The sequence below is a fragment of the Amblyraja radiata genome, chromosome 4 (genome assembly GCF_010909765.2).
Source record: "Amblyraja radiata isolate CabotCenter1 chromosome 4, sAmbRad1.1.pri, whole genome shotgun sequence".
NCBI lineage: Eukaryota > Metazoa > Chordata > Chondrichthyes > Rajiformes > Rajidae > Amblyraja > Amblyraja radiata.
The window spans coordinates 2,091,258-2,108,204 of record NC_045959.1 but is presented as its reverse complement, the minus strand read 5'-3'; the positions used below and the strand labels follow the sequence as shown (position 1 = coordinate 2,108,204).

General features: G+C 39.0%; 1 protein-coding gene across 7 annotated transcripts in view; it reads left to right on the top strand.

The window, feature by feature from the left end:
* The window catches only part of rims2 (regulating synaptic membrane exocytosis 2), a 922,071-nt gene that overhangs the window by 473,410 nt on the left and 431,714 nt on the right, over nt 1-16,947 (top strand). For 4 of the 7 annotated variants that reach the window (XM_033018897.1, XM_033018898.1, XM_033018899.1 and 1 more), the window contains 2 exons: nt 8,955-9,163; nt 10,032-10,151. In XM_033018897.1, coding sequence (XP_032874788.1) covers nt 8,955-9,163; nt 10,032-10,151 — 329 coding nt within the window. Of the gene's footprint in view, nt 1-2,210; nt 2,216-8,779; nt 8,848-8,954; nt 9,164-10,031; nt 10,152-16,947 lie in introns of those variants that run through there. The other 3 variants (XM_033018900.1, XM_033018903.1, XM_033018902.1) reach the window with 3 other exon arrangements.

Genomic DNA, 16,947 nt, shown 5'->3' with positions numbered 1-16,947 from the left:
TTCCCGGAGGTTCCCGGGGGTTTTTGTCAGTCTCCCTACCTGCTTCCACTACCTGCAACCTCCGGCAACCACCTGCAACCTCCGGGAACCGCACGGAAACCTTGGGTGGGGCGCAAAGTCTCCAGAGGTTTCCGTTCAGGTTTCCTAAGTGGGACAGGGGCATTACCAATGATGCTAAATGTTGGACTGAGGCAGGACGGGCCATATTTCCTGAATTGGTCTTTGAGGCAAACCAAGTGCTGTCCTTTCTGCTGTTAGCTGGCCATTAGCTGGAGGAATTAATGAAAACCCTGCCTTAATTATTTGTAAGAAGACATTCATCTTCCAAGGAAAGTTTTTCATTGTTGATTATGCAGCTACATTATAGAAATATGTTAGTATCCCTCAAACAACACGTTATCCAATGAGGCTAAGTGCCTTTGTTGGTGTAAGTTGCTGTTAGCAACTGGAGTTCTGCAATGATGTATCCTTGATGAAAATAGTTGTTTCGAACCTTTTCAGTCAAGTTACTTTGAAATTATTTGGCTCTATCATTCACAATGCACTAATTCATTAAATTGGGTTAGGGGCACATATATTACAATGGATTGCTTGACATCCAGCACTTTCATTTTCCAACTCACAAGAGGTGGCATTGTTAAAATTGTACAAGGCATTGGTGAGGCCAATTCTGGAGTATGGGGTACAATTTTGGTCGCCTAATTATAGGAAGGATGTCAACAAAATAGAGAGAGTACAGAGGAGATTTACTAGAATGTTGCCTGGGTTTCAGCAACTAAGTTACAGAGAAAGGTTGAACAAGTTAGGGCTTTATTCTTTGGAGCGCAGAACGTTAAGGGGGGACTTGATAGAGGTCTTTAAAATGATGAGAGGGATAGACAGAGTTGACGTGGATAAGCTTTTACCACTGAGAGTAGGGAAGATTCAAACAAGGGGACATGACTTGAGAATTAAGGGACAGAAGTTTAGGGGTAACATGAGGGGGAAATTCTTTACTCAGAGAGTGGTGGCTGTGTGGAATGAGCTTCCAGGGAAGGTGGTGGAGGCAGGTTCGTTTTTATCATTTAAAAATAAATTGGATAGTTATATGGACAGGAAAGGAATGGAGGGTTATGGTCTGAGCGCAGGTATATGGGACTAGGGGAGAATACGTGTTCGGCACGGACTAGAAGGGTCGAAATGGCCTGTTTCCGTGCTGTAATTGTTATATGGTTATATGGTTATTGCAAGAGGTTGAAATAAGAGCATGTGCCCTTCTAGAATTTGTGTGGACGATGCCCCTTTTTTACCGACTCCCCCAGGGCTCCTAAGCTTGCCTGCAATGCTTACAAACTCTAGTCTGATGCTCCCACTCAAAAAATGTGCTAACGAGAGCAAAACGGAGGCACCTATCTGAATAATTTCCAAGTGCAAATTTGGATTTGAGCTCAATAAAAATATATGCAATGACTTAGGTATTTTTCACACATGAAAATATCTTCCAAAGAGCTCTGCAACAGAACCCTTAAATGTGATCTTTTAAATGGTATTGCCTTTGAACAGGAAACTTTACAAAGACCTTCTTGACGTGATTCACAGTTGTCCCTGAGAACAGTGTCATTATATGTTAATTACAAATGTCAAAAAATGTCATGAGTAACATGTGCTTTTCTGATGTAGAAAGCAGATCATAATTGAATGCATATTTGGAACTTAGCAGTACACTGTGTGACCTAGGAATAGTTTAGGTTTAGGTTTACTATTGTCATTTGTACCAAGATTCAGCATTGTTTTGCATGCTATCCAAACAAATCAGATAATATTAAATATGTGCAATTTAGCCAAGCTCGAGTACAATAGGTAGAGGAAAGGAGAGTTCTCAGCATCAAAGTGCACCAGTTCCAGTTACAAAGTCCAATGTCTGCAAAGGGGTGAAGCTGCACTAATCAATCATGTTCCACTTTGGGTTCAACTCCTTTACAAGTGCCAAACATGTCATAACACACAGTGCTGTAAATGTCAACAAATATATATTTAATTAAGACCTGGAATCTCTGGGAACCAAACCAAAGAAAGTAAAGATGGGATGGAAACAAAATGTTGGAGTGAAGGAATTGATTACGTTTTGAATTGAGACCCTTCTTCAGACTGAGAGTCAGGGGAGAGGAACACATAGAGGTTGGGAAGGGTAAGGTGTGAAATCACAGATCAAAGCAGATGCTCACCAGTGAAAAGGGTGCAAGCGATTTTGCAGAAGCCTTACGAAGAAGAGGAGCAACGTATACTTTGAACCCTCAACAGGCAAGGCAGAGGAATTAACAATGAAAATAATGAAATTGCAGAGACTTTGAAGAGTCTCCAGGATGTGATGGTTGCAGAGATGGTGATTGCTTTAGTGATCGTCTTATTGCATATCAATGTTATAGCTCATGGAGTTGAGGGTAATATATGAGAACAGATGGATGATTAGTTAGCAGATACAAAGCAAAGATTTAGAATAAGCTGATTGTGTTCAGTTTGGTAAGCTGTTACTAATGGGATGCCACAGTGAGCAGGTGTGGTGACTATATTAATGCTTGATATTAAGGGATCAAATGTATTGTAGCTAAAGAAAATGAAATTAAAATGGAAATCTGAAGTAAAAACAGAAAATGGCAGAAACACTCAGGCAGTGTTGTTTTATCAGTACAGTACTTTCATCTTTACTATTGTATTGTAACCAGATTTGTTTATAATATAGAGATAAATCAAGAAGCAAAAATAGTGCAGATGGAGCAAAACGAGGGAACATGTGAAGTGTTCTAAATTGGGAGGAAGAATAGAAAAGGATAGTTTCATTTAAATGGCACGAGACTGGTAAATGTAGGTGTTTAGCAGAATCACGGTATCTTTGTTGAAGGAGTACCGGAATATATCTGGTGTAAATACAGCAAGTGGTTAAAAAAAGAAATGAAATGTTGATCATAATAGTTAGGGGGATGAAGTGCATAAATAGGGACCTCTTGCTATCACTGTAAGGGATTTTGCTGAGACCAGTTTTTGGTGCCCTTATTTAAGGGAAGATATTCTTAGATGAATTGCAGTAAAGATTTGTTATATTGATTCTTGAGATGGGGTTAACTTCTAACAAGGAAAGGTAGTGTAGAATGGAGCTAGCCTTCCTGGAATTTAGAAGAATGAGATAATTGCTGATTTGTTTTAGTGTAGAGATGCAGCATGGAAACAGGCCCTTCGGCCCATCGAGTCCGTGCTGACTGGTGATCCCCGCATATTAACACTATCCTGCACACACTAAGGATAATTTGTTAATTTACCAAGCCAATTAACCTACAAACCTGTACGCCTTTGGAGTGTGGGAGGAAATCGAAGATTTCAGAGAATAAACACACGGTCATGGGGAGAACGTACAAACCCCGTACAGACAGCACCCGTAGTTGGGATCGAAACCAGATCTCCGGTACTACAAGCGCTGTAAGGCAGCAACTCTACCGCTGCACCACCATGCACATATAATATATATGATATATAATATATGATATATAGGATTCTGCGTGAAACTATCCAGGGTCACGCTGTGAGAATATTTCTCCTTGTGTGGGAACAAAAACAACATGGATTTAGTCTCAGGTCTATCTATGATCTCCCTTGTAGAAAGGACCTTGGTCACTACACTCTCCTCCCAGCCATGAACGTAACATGCATTTGAAGCATAAGTGTCTCCTTGAGCCCACACTGCTATTTAATAATAGCAATACTGATCTGAATTTAACCTCAATTCACACTTTTGTCTACCCATGGTAACCTTACACCCTCGTGTTTATTGAGAATCAATCCACTCTGCTTCCACTGCTTTTTCACCAAGAAAGTTCCCAGCTCTCATTAGCATTGTCTGAAATAGGAGATCCCTTGTTGTTAACCAACCAACTACACCACCAACAAAATTATCCTACAACGAGAAACATCTTTCCACAGCCACTCTGTCAAGACCCCTTAGGAACATATATGTTCAATGTTATATATATGGTGAGTAGGACTTGGCAACAGGTCCTGTTCCTCATTGATTTGTTGCTGAATACAAAATACAATGTCATTGTTTTGTTTGACAAGCTGGCAGTGTTTGCATGACGAGGGATTGGTCTGGATTGCTGGTTGGTGTATGTGAATTTGTAATCCTGTAAGAATGTTCAGAGTTTGTCTTGATTGATGGAGGTTGTTGCTATGTGATTTATTGGGCACATTATATTGGGCAACATTATCGTGCATTTTAATGGAAGAAACCAATTGAAGATGCTATCCTTTTAACTGGGTGCTGGCCACAAGCGACATTGTTCCCGGTCGAGATGCCATCTATTTAGTTTGATGTCTTTCTTCTGGTTGGAGCTCATTCTTGATCTATTGACCATAGAACCACCTGGAGAAACTCCCTTGGCATTTCTGGTCACTGATCTTTGAGGAGGATCCAGCCAAAATTATCTGGAGTCAAAGTGACATTTCCCATCACATTAATAACATTAATACTCACTCACACATATATAAAATCAGCTTTCAGAAATGCTAAACACAAACTGAATGTTTCAGGCTGAGTGCCGCACAACTCATCACTAAAACAAGTTCCAATTGGGTTGCCCTAAATGGGAATCCAGTCACTATGACTCAAGGTGTTTTTTTTGTGTCAAATATCTGCCCCTTGCTTTGTATTGATTTCTGATTTTATAACCAAGGAATCGTGACAATTTGTGCAAGATTTTGTTGGCATTTCTGGCAATTGATTCCTGAAAATCACGCTGTTAAAACTATTTGAAGCACGGTGACAGAGATCCCAGTTTTAAATGTCCACTTGCTATTTGAGATTTGTTAGTGACCTCTGAAAACTCATGAGAGGAATAGATCGGGTAAATGCACAGTTTCTTGCCCAGAGTAGGCGAATTGAGGACCAGAGGACATAAGTTTAAGGTGAAGGGGAAAAGATTTAATAGGAATCTGAGGGGTAACTTTTTCACACAAAGGGTGATGGATGTATGGAACAAGCTGCTAGAGGATGTTGTTGAGGCAGGGACTATCCCAACATTTAAGAAGCAGTTAGACAGGTACATGGATAGGACATGTTCAGAGGGACATGGACCAAATGCTGGCAGGTGGGACTAGTGTAGCTGGGACATGTTGGCTGGTGTGGGTGAGTTAGGCCGAAAGGCCTGTTTCCATGCTGTATCACTCTATCACTCTAAGTAGTAACTCATACTGTATATGCATTTATACTGCTCTCACTCTCAAACCATGACCTTTGTAGTTTAAACTGTTTTAACAATGGAACATGTCAGTTGACATTTTGTTAGACCTATATCCCTGATAAAGGACTGCCACTGCACTGATGTTAGATTACATTTTTGTTCAATAAAATAAACTATTGATCGTCACATTATTTCTCCATTTCAGCTACATCAGCAATAGGGTTTCTTCATCCACACAGTAGTCACGACTACTCCCTGACTGGCCTCTCCGGGACCTAAGTACAATAGATTGTGGGGAAATTGACAATGTTTTTTAATTATATTTAGAAGTGGACTTGGGGGCTGAAATGTGGAATCACCCACTTAGAAGTTTGCCTTCAAATAGTGTTCTGATGGTTTGTTTGTATCTGTGTACAATTAATCTCCAAGAAGTTTCTTTTTGCTTGAAGTGCCTTAAAGATGTTCACTGTTGGCTGCGATAAGGAAGCAACATATCAGGCCATGGATGCAACAATCAACCCCCTATTCATGTTGCAGCATGTAGTTCAGGGCGGAATGTTTTGTTAGCAGTTTCACCGCCATTGTTTCTAAAACCACAAGCAGCACATCCATCTGTGATGTAACATGTTATAGAAAGTGATTAATCCGTTTTTGTACAGTTCATTACATGAACATGAAGGCAGGTTTTTGAATCTGTCTGTTTTATTATGTCTGATTCACACCTTGAAGGGAATTAAGTTTGACTGATATTTAGGATTAGATTCAAAATAACTTCTACACCAATTGAGCAAAAAATATTAGACTTTCTCTTGAGTAGAAGGGAAAATTAAAACCAAAACCACGTTTCTCTTCTGGATTAGCTCAACCCATTAACAATAAAGTGTTGATCTGAATCACGGTACCCAAAAAGTCAGATAAATAGATGTGAGAGCCATATTTGTTGATCCTCTTGTTGGTATATTGTTGGTCTGGCATGCTGTAGAGAAATGAAGCACCTAATGAAAATTAGGTTTAAGAATTATATTTTAAAGTATGAAAATATTCTAAAAATAGGAATTCACAAATTGAGAAGAATTGAAAAAATAAGGTAAGATATATTCATATGGATAATTAGTTTACATATGGATGCAAGGCTTGGAAAAAATGCACCTCCAGCATGAAATGGCTTTTCCCCCAGCCATTTCCTTGAGAAGAATATTTTAAACCTAAATTGTATCTAATCAGTTTCTTCTTTATAAGCAGATTATCTTCAAGGTTGATTGAATATAACTATTTGAAGAGTGTATTGAATTTGTATTTTTAAAGATATTGATATCCATTTAGAATTACAAAAACTATAAAAAAAATCAGCTGGATATATTACTTCTCAATTTAATTGAATTTTCTTCAACGTTTCCTTGGGGTCAATTAGAAGTGGTTGTTCTTAAATACCACATCTCAATTCAGCAACAACACAGCAATTTTAGATTTCAGTGCAAACATTTGGAACTGAAAAAAAGCTAATTTGGTGATGCTTGGAGCATAACTGAAACCAGAGGGAAAGACTGTCCAGTGATACTAGAGTTATACGTTGGATTTTCTCATGACTGTACTCCTTTGGACAAAAACATCTGCATAGTTTAGAAATTGCAGAAAGCAGCACAAATGAGGTGAGGAAATATTTATTGTCAATCAAGAAATAAGGAACATCCATCGGATAAAATAGATCCTCCACCTAAACCTCAAGATTCACTAGTTGGTCACTTGGATCCACATGAAACCTGAATATGGTTGTATTCATTGCCTTATATAAAAGCCATTCATAATGTGATTTCCTTCCAACTAGCATCTTGGGAATAAGGCAAAGGGTTCCTAAGGCATAGTTTTGAAATTTTGCGACGATTGCCTCAACAATCAAAGTTACATCGGATAAGTGTTTTCTTGAACTCTATGAGTATTGACTTGGTTATGCCTGGAGCATCATTCCCAATTCAGCATCTTTGGATGGCAATAAGCCATTTGTCTCCTCACATTCTGTGGTATGCAGTGAGAAATAAACGATTAGCTGGGAAATCTGTGGCAGGGAGGCATGGAGCCGTGTTTTTTTTTTAATTACTCATTCTTCAGTGCCCATTCTAAATGCTACTTAAGTTCTTTAGTTCCATGAAGAGAAATTCATTTTTATTTTCTACATCATGGCTTCAGGCACTTTATAGCCTGAATCTGCGGAATAGGTGTTAAATATAGCTCTATGAGCTGGAGTGGAATGGGTATGAACCATACCCACATGACAGGTTTACTTCCTGAAGAAACAAACCTTCCAAATTTCACTTCCTTTAAATGTAGAAATATATTTGTAATTCGTCAAATTTTCCATTGTTTAGAGATGATGTCTTTTGATGTCCTTGAACATCCTTCCAACCTCTTCATTATCACATTGTTAAAAATCAGAATCAATCTACCCATAACTATGGGGCTGTGTCTGGAACAAAGGGGGAGAAAATGATTTATTTTCAGCCCATTACTTAAAGTGAATGAAAGGTCGTTTCCTATGGATTGGGAATTTATTAAACAGCTGAAATGTCAAATTGGGAGCCATAGGTCCATAAAGTGCCGTTTATCTAAGCCCAGTGTGATTTTCTGTGTCTTTGCTGCATTATTTTAACTATATGTGCTTGTTAGAGAATATATAAAAAAACATGAATATTTGGCTAAAGTTAATAATCATTCTAAATTTAATTTAACAGCTTAATGAAGTGTTGGTTTCTGTCTGCTAACAAGTCTATGTTGATGTATAAAAATAATGTTTTTTCTGATTTGTTATTTGAATATTCAAACTGATCTTCTATACACTTTGTATTTCCATTCACTCTCCTCCTTTCACACATTTTGTATTAAAGGATGCAAATATTTTTTTCTCAAGTGCCTGCCTGGCTTTGGTAATAATGATAACAGTAATATTACTACTACTAATCATAATAATAATAATTACACCAATGAAGTTTGAGATGAAAATAGTTTCATTTGGATATCTCTCTCCAAAGTCATCTGGTTAACAATATTCTCTGGACCTTTCGAACTATAAGCTGTTAATGATTCTCAAAATCAAAGATTTCCACCCCCATTATTGCCTAGAGAGTCATCAAAGTTCAAGTGCTATATTATGACAATCTTCACATGCTATTGAATAATTATGTGATCATTTGCGAATATCAGGACAAAAATTGAAACCCAAGCAAAAGAAGGGCATTTGCAAACTGAAAATTAATAATTCTAGATGGAATCCTGACAATTTTGTCAGCCCACTGTTACCCTGTTATCCTGCCCATTTGACCACAGTTGGTTTGTTGCCCATGTAATGAGAAGGGAAAGGAAAATTATTCTCAAATTCAATTAGGAGATTAGGCTGCCACGCCATTGAGATTTGGGAGCTGCCCTGATTATTCTAAAATTGTTTTCATGTCAAGAATCATCTTTTTGCAACACACAGAAATCTAACTTCTTGCTGTTTAATACAGTTGTCTGTAATGTCTGTTTCTGTCCTTTTCTGTACCTTCCTCCTCTGCATTTTCTTATGTGTTTGATTCTCACAGGGGACGTGGATTACTACTGGCTGGACCATGCGTCTTGGCATAGCAGTGAGGCGTCCCCAATGTCTTTGGTGAGACATGTGGAGCCTTAACATTCAGTTTCCTTTTCATTTCACTATCCTTTGTTTTATTTATGCCTTTGCATGTTTCTTTTCTTTTTTTTATCCCATGCCTGTAGGGAACAGTCAAAGGGGAAAAAGAAAAACTAGTGAGCAGGCAGTATTGTCGGACTCTAACACCTTGTCTGAGAGGCAAAAGAAAATGGTGCGATTTGGCGGCCACTCATTGGAAGAGGACTTGGAATGGTCTGAGCCTCAGATTAAAGATTCTGGGGTAGATACATGCAGTAGCACAACACTAAACGAAGAACATAGCCATAGCAAGAAGGTACAAAGTCTGTATAGCCTGCATTCTACCTGCTCATTTGGTCTTTGTTTGCTATCTGTCACTCATTGTAAAAGGACAGGGTCTTTCCAGTGCTAAATGCACATCTATACAAGTGCAGATAAAAAATTTTTAAAAATCCAAAACTGCTTGCTTTATTGTTTGCTGTCCTGCAGCAAAATTAAATACTTTATTTTCAAGATGCACAGGAATGTTCAGATGTACAGTTGCATGGTAGACTTTAGAAACATTTTGTGTTGTTCTAAGTACAGTACAGTATGTTCTTGAAACTTCCCAAATTGATTTTGTTTACTGATTGAATATCAGTTTAAAGTGTCCCCTTAACATGATAAGATTTTTAAATCAGACTGAGAGGAAAAGTTGGATCTGTTTTGCACAGAACTGTGTTTTTCTTTTTTCCCTTCCACTTTCATGTATGCAAACTTATTTTGGTGCAGTGGCATTTTGGTAGGTGTGTAATAGTATCTGTTTTGCTGTTTGCTTGGTACTTGCTTAAACTTGATAATCATGGCAGTTGGTGTTGACAGTGGTGATAGCTTCTAAAGTGGGTAGCCTTATTGAGCACTCTTGCCCTTGCTTTTTTCTCTGCATGCAGCATGAATTAAAGCAATGAGCTCCTGTAATTACACAAACTTTTCAAATGCTTAAAAAACATCCCAGAGCGGAACGATTCTCTCACAGCATATTAAAATGCACCAAACTCTAATTAGAAACCAAAAATATAATTGTTTGTGTATTTACAATGTGTTCCTTGTTGAATGAAAAAAATAAATGTTATTAAAAAATGACTAAAAGCGCACTAACAAGTACACGTATTTAAGACCTGTGTGTTATTGCTTTGACCTCATAGCATCCGGTGACGTGGCAACCGTCCAAAGATGGAGAACGCCTAATTGGTCGAATATTGTTAAATAAGCGATTAAAAGATGGTACTGTGCCTAGAGATTCTGGAGCACTGCTTGGTCTGAAAGTGAGTAATACCTGAAGATCAATGGCCGTGTTTAGCAATTAATATATACTTTGACATGTCAATGAAGTCATTTATTCGATTATTTCATGGAAAGTCTTTGATAATATACATTAGTATGATTCATGTATTTTTACATGTGTTTTTCTGGCTGTTTGATGTGTGCAAAAAATATATTCTGTTTTATTTAACTGATTTAACATTTCCTTAATCCGATCTCAAATATTTTGTTTGTCTGGTGAATGGCTGAAGTTCTACTTCCACTGGTGTATCTGTGATATATAGTTGGCCTACTAAATTATGCTGTGTTAGCTTTCTGCCTTTTATTCTGCATAATTATTTACTAGATACTGCTTCAAGAATTCTAATAGTGTACTGTCTGATCCCAGAAGATGTTTCTTCCTCAGCAGGCACACTTTACACTTCATGTGGTACAAAATAGACTCAATGCCTTTAAATAACCAATTAAAACAATCTCCTGGTAAACCACACATGAAATAATCTAACAGACTGAAAGATATAATATAGTATAAGATGCAAGAATAATCTATACTTTATAGAAGTATATGGTATGTGTTTGCAGAAAGTAGTTATTGTGGAATCAAACTCATCATTAAGGCAGAATTGAGAAATTCTAGGATTATCACTAGAGATTGCAGTGTGTAGATTGCACAATGATATTCTGCTCATCTGACGTGACAGTGTAGGCTGACCAAACTCTAAACGTTAATATGTAAATCATTATTTTTGAAAGGTTTCTCTGGCCATCTTACCATGAAAGAACACTAGGGAATTGGGAGAATTCACAGGGAATTTCGGACCACCTCCATTTTGCTTATTCTTCCTTGGATCATCTGCCACAAATGGACACCTCCCAGTCAGCCTCTGGAGTTCTTTGTGCCTACACTCTATTGGCCATTGGTATGAATACCCAAAACCGTCCAGCAGGAGGCAGCACTCACATGGAGCACACACCAATCTTACCTAAGATGCACAGCCACAAGGACAACTCTGTTGGAAACAATAGATGAAAGAATCTGGATGAGACCTATGCTAGCACTCCCCTGTTATGTAATGCACAGGAATGAGGGAATTCTCCATTATCTTTCCTCCTTTATTTCTATCGCGGAACCATTTTGATTTCACCAAAATTACACCAGGGAGTGTTTACTTACTGATTTCTTTACAATTTTAAGACGACCTCCTACTAATCATCTTAAAATAATTACTGGTTGAATCAAAACTATCATATCCAAAGCATCATAGTCCTCTTTCAGTTTAGTCCATCAAATTTTTAGGGGGGATTGTTAAATTTTCCATAAGTTCTAAAGGTTTTATAATATTCTGAAATCAAATGGAATTCAAGTAATTATGAATTTGTGCCATACCAATACTAGATGCAAGGAATAGTGCATCAAATACCCAGAACCTAGTAGGGTTACGCACACAGATCAATTTAAATTACAAAAATTGTAACTAGCTCCAAAACAATTCATGCACAAATACAATAATTAGTCAGTAAACATCTTTTAAAACAAGTAATGATCCAGCATTGATTTATTCCAATGAATAAACACAACTTTGGCATTATATACTGTGATCTGTTGAGATAATTGCTTGTGCATTCATATTTGCTAGAAGCCTAGAGGTGGATCAGGAGAGATTATGCTGACTAATATTTCTCTGCTGATGTCTGACTCCTGAGTGGTGCTTAGTCACACAAATTATATTGCACAATGTCAGCAGGTTGAGAAAATAAACTGGTTTGCTGGCTTTGACGTAATTCTTCATCCATATTTAGAGTAGATTATTAGTAAGTAGAAAATATCAAATAAAAAAACCCCATTACATTCCCATTGTAAATATGACTTGGATACATGAATTGCCCATTTAAGTGAAGAGTTGTAAATCAATTTTGTTCCGAGATCCTAATATATTTGTTTTTTCTCTCTCCCCACACTCTGCACTGGAGTGCAACTCAGGAGGTACAAATAGTCTTCCAGGATTGTGATTGTTAATAAAGGGTACAAGTAATGAGGAAATGCATTTATTTCTGAAAATAATCACACATGAGATAACGCTTTGATCCAAATGAATTCAATTTGTCAACTACTTATTAGCTACCATTGAATAGAGGCCAAGAGAAGGAATCCTGCCCAATATTTTTCATTTTTACTTTCTTCTTTTGGGTGCTATGTCCCAGTTTAGAAATTCTGCCAATGCCGCGATATAGTTTGTCCATGTCTGTACAGTTGGGAGACTAGGCTCGTGAATTTTCTGTACAATGTCATGATAAGAGGTTTGGGCACCAGCAATATTGAGTATATTTAATCCTAACACATGTGCAATTCATTATTTAAGGATCAATAAGGAGGACAGGAAATGAAATTGCAATGAGAAATAATAGAAGAGATTCTGTGTATCTTTGTCCAATGAAACTAGGTTGGTATCCTGGAAAGAGAACAATGACATTTTATATGGAGCAGAAATGTTGAGATCTTTGAGATTTAAGGGGGTATTTTGTGATCTAATACTGCAATGAGGAAATCTGCTTCCTGTGTTTACCCTTCTTTTGAGATAATAAGATTGTGAATTCGCTCATTTTATGACTTGGAGAAGAATCTTGAAGTTTGATGTGCTTTTTATTCTTGACCCTTTTGGTGTCAGAGATAATGAGTTTGTGGGTGCAGTTAGCAAATTGCTGCAGCGTGTTGTACTTTGTTGCAAACTGATGGCTTGGTGGGGAGCATGAACAGTTGAAGTAGTGGATGGGTAGTGATTTGCTTTGTCCTCGAGCTGAGATTCTAAGAATAACTCCTTACCAATAGTTGGAAAAATGTCTGACTAAATACTGTACAACATTGCCTTCCACAAGAGCCCATCCGAATTGCAATACAGGGGTAACATCCATGACTGCTGATCTCAGCACTTTAGTTCATTGCATCCAGCAAATTATCTGATAATCAGTTACCCATCATGTAAGACACAGGTGACCAATAGATCTGTCAAGATCACTTTAGGTGTCAGCGTACAAGCAGACTTGCATTTCAATAATTTGATATGTACAGCCATCAGAAATGTGGACGTGAACATACTTTTATATTTATTTCATTTACAAGGCTGTTGAGGCATATTTATGCATGATATGTCAATTATTAATGTGTAGGAAGGATGCTGGTTTACACTGAAGATCGACACAAAATGCTAGAGTAACTCAATGGGTCATGTAGCATCTTTGGAGAGAAGGAAGAAGTGACGTTTCCAGTCGAGAAGAACGTTATGATGATATTATTTTTATAAATGATGAAAGCACATATTAGGATGCTTGTTGGTTGACTAAAATAAAATACACATCTTTATTTGATGGTCCTGCATCCAACAGGTGCTAATTGTTTTAGATCTTACAAGTATCATCCCTGGCTCCCTGCAAAATAAAATACATATGTGTCTGGCAAGGTCAGCATTTATTACCCTCAATAAAATGACAATGTGTTGCCTTCCTGAACCGCTGCAGTCTATGTGGGGAAATAGTCCCACAATGTTATTGGGTCGGGTGCTTCAGGATTTAGATCTAGTAATGATGAAGTAATAGTGAGATAACAGATCCCACATAACTGATTATTAAAAATGGGGTCCTGGGCATTATTGATCTTTCACTCAACATAACTGAAACTGCTCTAAAAACACAAATTGGAGATTGGGAAGTGCTCATAATGTGCTCATAATGTATTAATATATGCAAGCCCTGCTACAACAGATGGCCTGGAGGTCCAAACCAAAAATGCAGCAATCACTGCAACGAGTTTCCAAGGGTTGTATTGGCAATGGAGTTCTACTATAAAAAAAAGGACAGGCATCAGCCATTTGGGATTACTGCTACATTCAAGTCCGTCTGCAAGTCACTGGAATTCTTTGCTCAAGTCAATGTGAGAATCCTTTCAGCTGAAGGACTGCTAAGTTCAAGGAAGCAGCTAGCCACACCTCCTTAAGGGCAATTAAGAATGGGCAATAAATACTTATTTTGACAGTGATGTCTACATCCTGGCATAAAAAAAATAAATGAAAGGAACATTTTGGAGAATCAATTAATGCTGAAATAGTGATAATTGACAATAATGCAGAAATAGTGACTATACTTCAGAGAGTTCACCTCCATTTCCATGGAACAGAAAAAAAAACTGAAGTTACCCACTCACTTTTTTATATAATAAACTTTTATGCAGTAGACAATGTTCATGGGAATTCCAAAAAGTAGAAATAAAAACATGGATTTGTGCAGGGCATATTATGTTTGACAGACTTGAATAAATTCCATGATAAAGTAATGGTCTTCATTCACATTCTTTGGTTTAGTATTGCCAATGGTTGCAGACTCTGTGATCTTCCAGTTATAATATAGACAATGCAATTGTTCCTTGTCTTGCTGATCTCCTGCCACTGTCAGTGATTTTACTTCGGAGTCACGTGAGTGACTACGTGAAGAACCCCGCTTACGACGCATGCGTGTCATATCGCTACACGCATTGCAACGAGTCACAGCAGGGGGAACAACGTTCCCCTAGTGGAGAATTTGAAAGTCGGGAGCAGCAGGTAAGAGACTCTGCGTTCCTTCCACTTACCTTTTAGGTGGAGACATGGACCGGATCCATGAAGGCTGCGGAAAACTGGCGGGGGAGAACCGCAGAGTGTGGGCAGCCAGCAGCAGCAGCAGCGGCACGCGAAACTTCCGGAGAGGAAACAGCTGTGCCCAACTTAGCTCCCGCACCAGCAAAATTCACTTCTCGGCCGGGCGGGAAGCGAAGCAAAAGACGTCCCATATGCCAGTCTCAAGCGAGTCTGGCTTGGAGCAGTCGCTAGCGGCCAGTGCCGAGATTACCAGGGGAACAGCGGTGGACCTACATGGAGCAGCCAGAAGCGGCCAGGAAACGTTCGCATAAGGGCCGGTGCAGCCGGCTGCAGGACGAGGACAGTCCGCAAACCAGTGCCCGTGAGTACCGGGGGCGGGAAGAGCGGGCATATGGGAGAGAGCAGCAGACTGCGGACCGGCTGCAGGAATGGGTGCAGCCGAGAACGTCTAGTGCCAGTGAGCACAAAGACCGTTTGGTGCAGTTGCTGGAGGAGCTCCTCCATGGTGGCAGTCCCAGAAATATGGAGGCTAGCCACAGTGGGCAAGAGGTAAGTCCCACAGCGGTACCCCGTGTGGGGCCGCAAGATATCTCTTACTCCTCGGAGGAGAGTGGGCAGAACCAAATTTGGTCAGACCCTGACCAAGGCACAGGTTTACATAACCCTGAAGGAGGGGAGAAAGGAAAACTGCTTGATATGGTGGCCGAGTTTTTTCAACCAAATCAAACTGGGGCAGATTTGGATTCTAGGATGGCAGCCAGTATAAATTATATGTCTGACCATCAGTTACAAACACAAACCTTTACAGAGACTCTGGCTAGACATCTGCCCCCAGGGAATTGTAATTCTCTACAAGTACCCAGCGTGAACCAATGTATATGGAAGCATATGGGGAAGGCCACCCGAACACACGACTTGAAAATCCAGAAAGCCTTAAAAGGGCTTACAGCGGGGATCACAGCCTTTGCCCGCACCCTGGAGAAAACAGAATTAACAAAGGATCACCAGGACGCTTTAGCTTTGTTCTGTAATGTCCAATTTGAGCTGAATAGCATGAGGAAGAGTGCTATTCAGCCAGCATTAGACCCGAAGTTCGCGGTGATTTGCAAACAGAGAGCCCTCAAACCTCCAACCCTATTGTTTGGAAAACATTTATTTAAACAGGGTAAAGAGCTTGATGAGGAATCAAAGACATTGGGGCTCATTAAGACTAGTGCAAAGTCTTACTTTGGGCAAAGATACCAACCATATGGACCACCTAGAAGAGGGGCGTTTAGCGGTGGCAGTGCTAAACCCAGATACAACCCGCAGCAGCCTTTTTTAGCGTATGGCCAGGGACGACCACCCTGGAAGATGCGGGAGCATCAACCTCCAACACAACCTCTAAAAACAGAGCCCCCCTTTACAAAGAAACCAAGGAAATAATTCAAAAACCACCAGTAACCATGGAGGTAGGTGGGTCTGGTTCTCTTATAATAAAGGGGAGCACGAGAGTTGGAGGGAGGCTGCAATATTATACGAAAGAATGGAATAAGATCACAAGAGACTCATATATTCTAAACAGTATTCAGGGTTATCTGATAGAATTTATTCATTAAAATAACCTTCCAGTGCAACATACACCAGAAGGCACTTCGTACTCACGGAAGCTGAACAATCTATAGCTCACATCGAGCTGCAAAGATTGCATACAATAGGCGTAGTTGAGCCTACAATACATGAGCCATTAGAATTTGTACCTAACATATTTATTAAAAATAAAAAAGATGGGGGTTGCCGGATAATCATTGATCTGTCAACCCTAAACACATTTGTTCAATATGTTCATTTAAGATGGATACCTTTATCACTGCTAAGAATTAGTGTCAACAGGGTGCTATATGGCAAGCATTCACTTAAAAGATGCTTACTATACAGTACCCATTAGAGGTGAACACTGACGGTATTTGAAATTTAACTGGATGGGGTCAACATAACCATAGGATATGGCATACCTAGACGACATTTTCATTGTTGGCAAAACTTACGGATTGGTTGGGGAGCCACTAATTCCGTTTCTAGCTGTGGAGGGAGATGGAAGACACAGGAGGCAGTTTTACTTAACACACGTGGTATAAATTACCTAGAGATGTTAGGGGCTTTTTATGGCCTTAAGTCATATTGCTCAGGCATT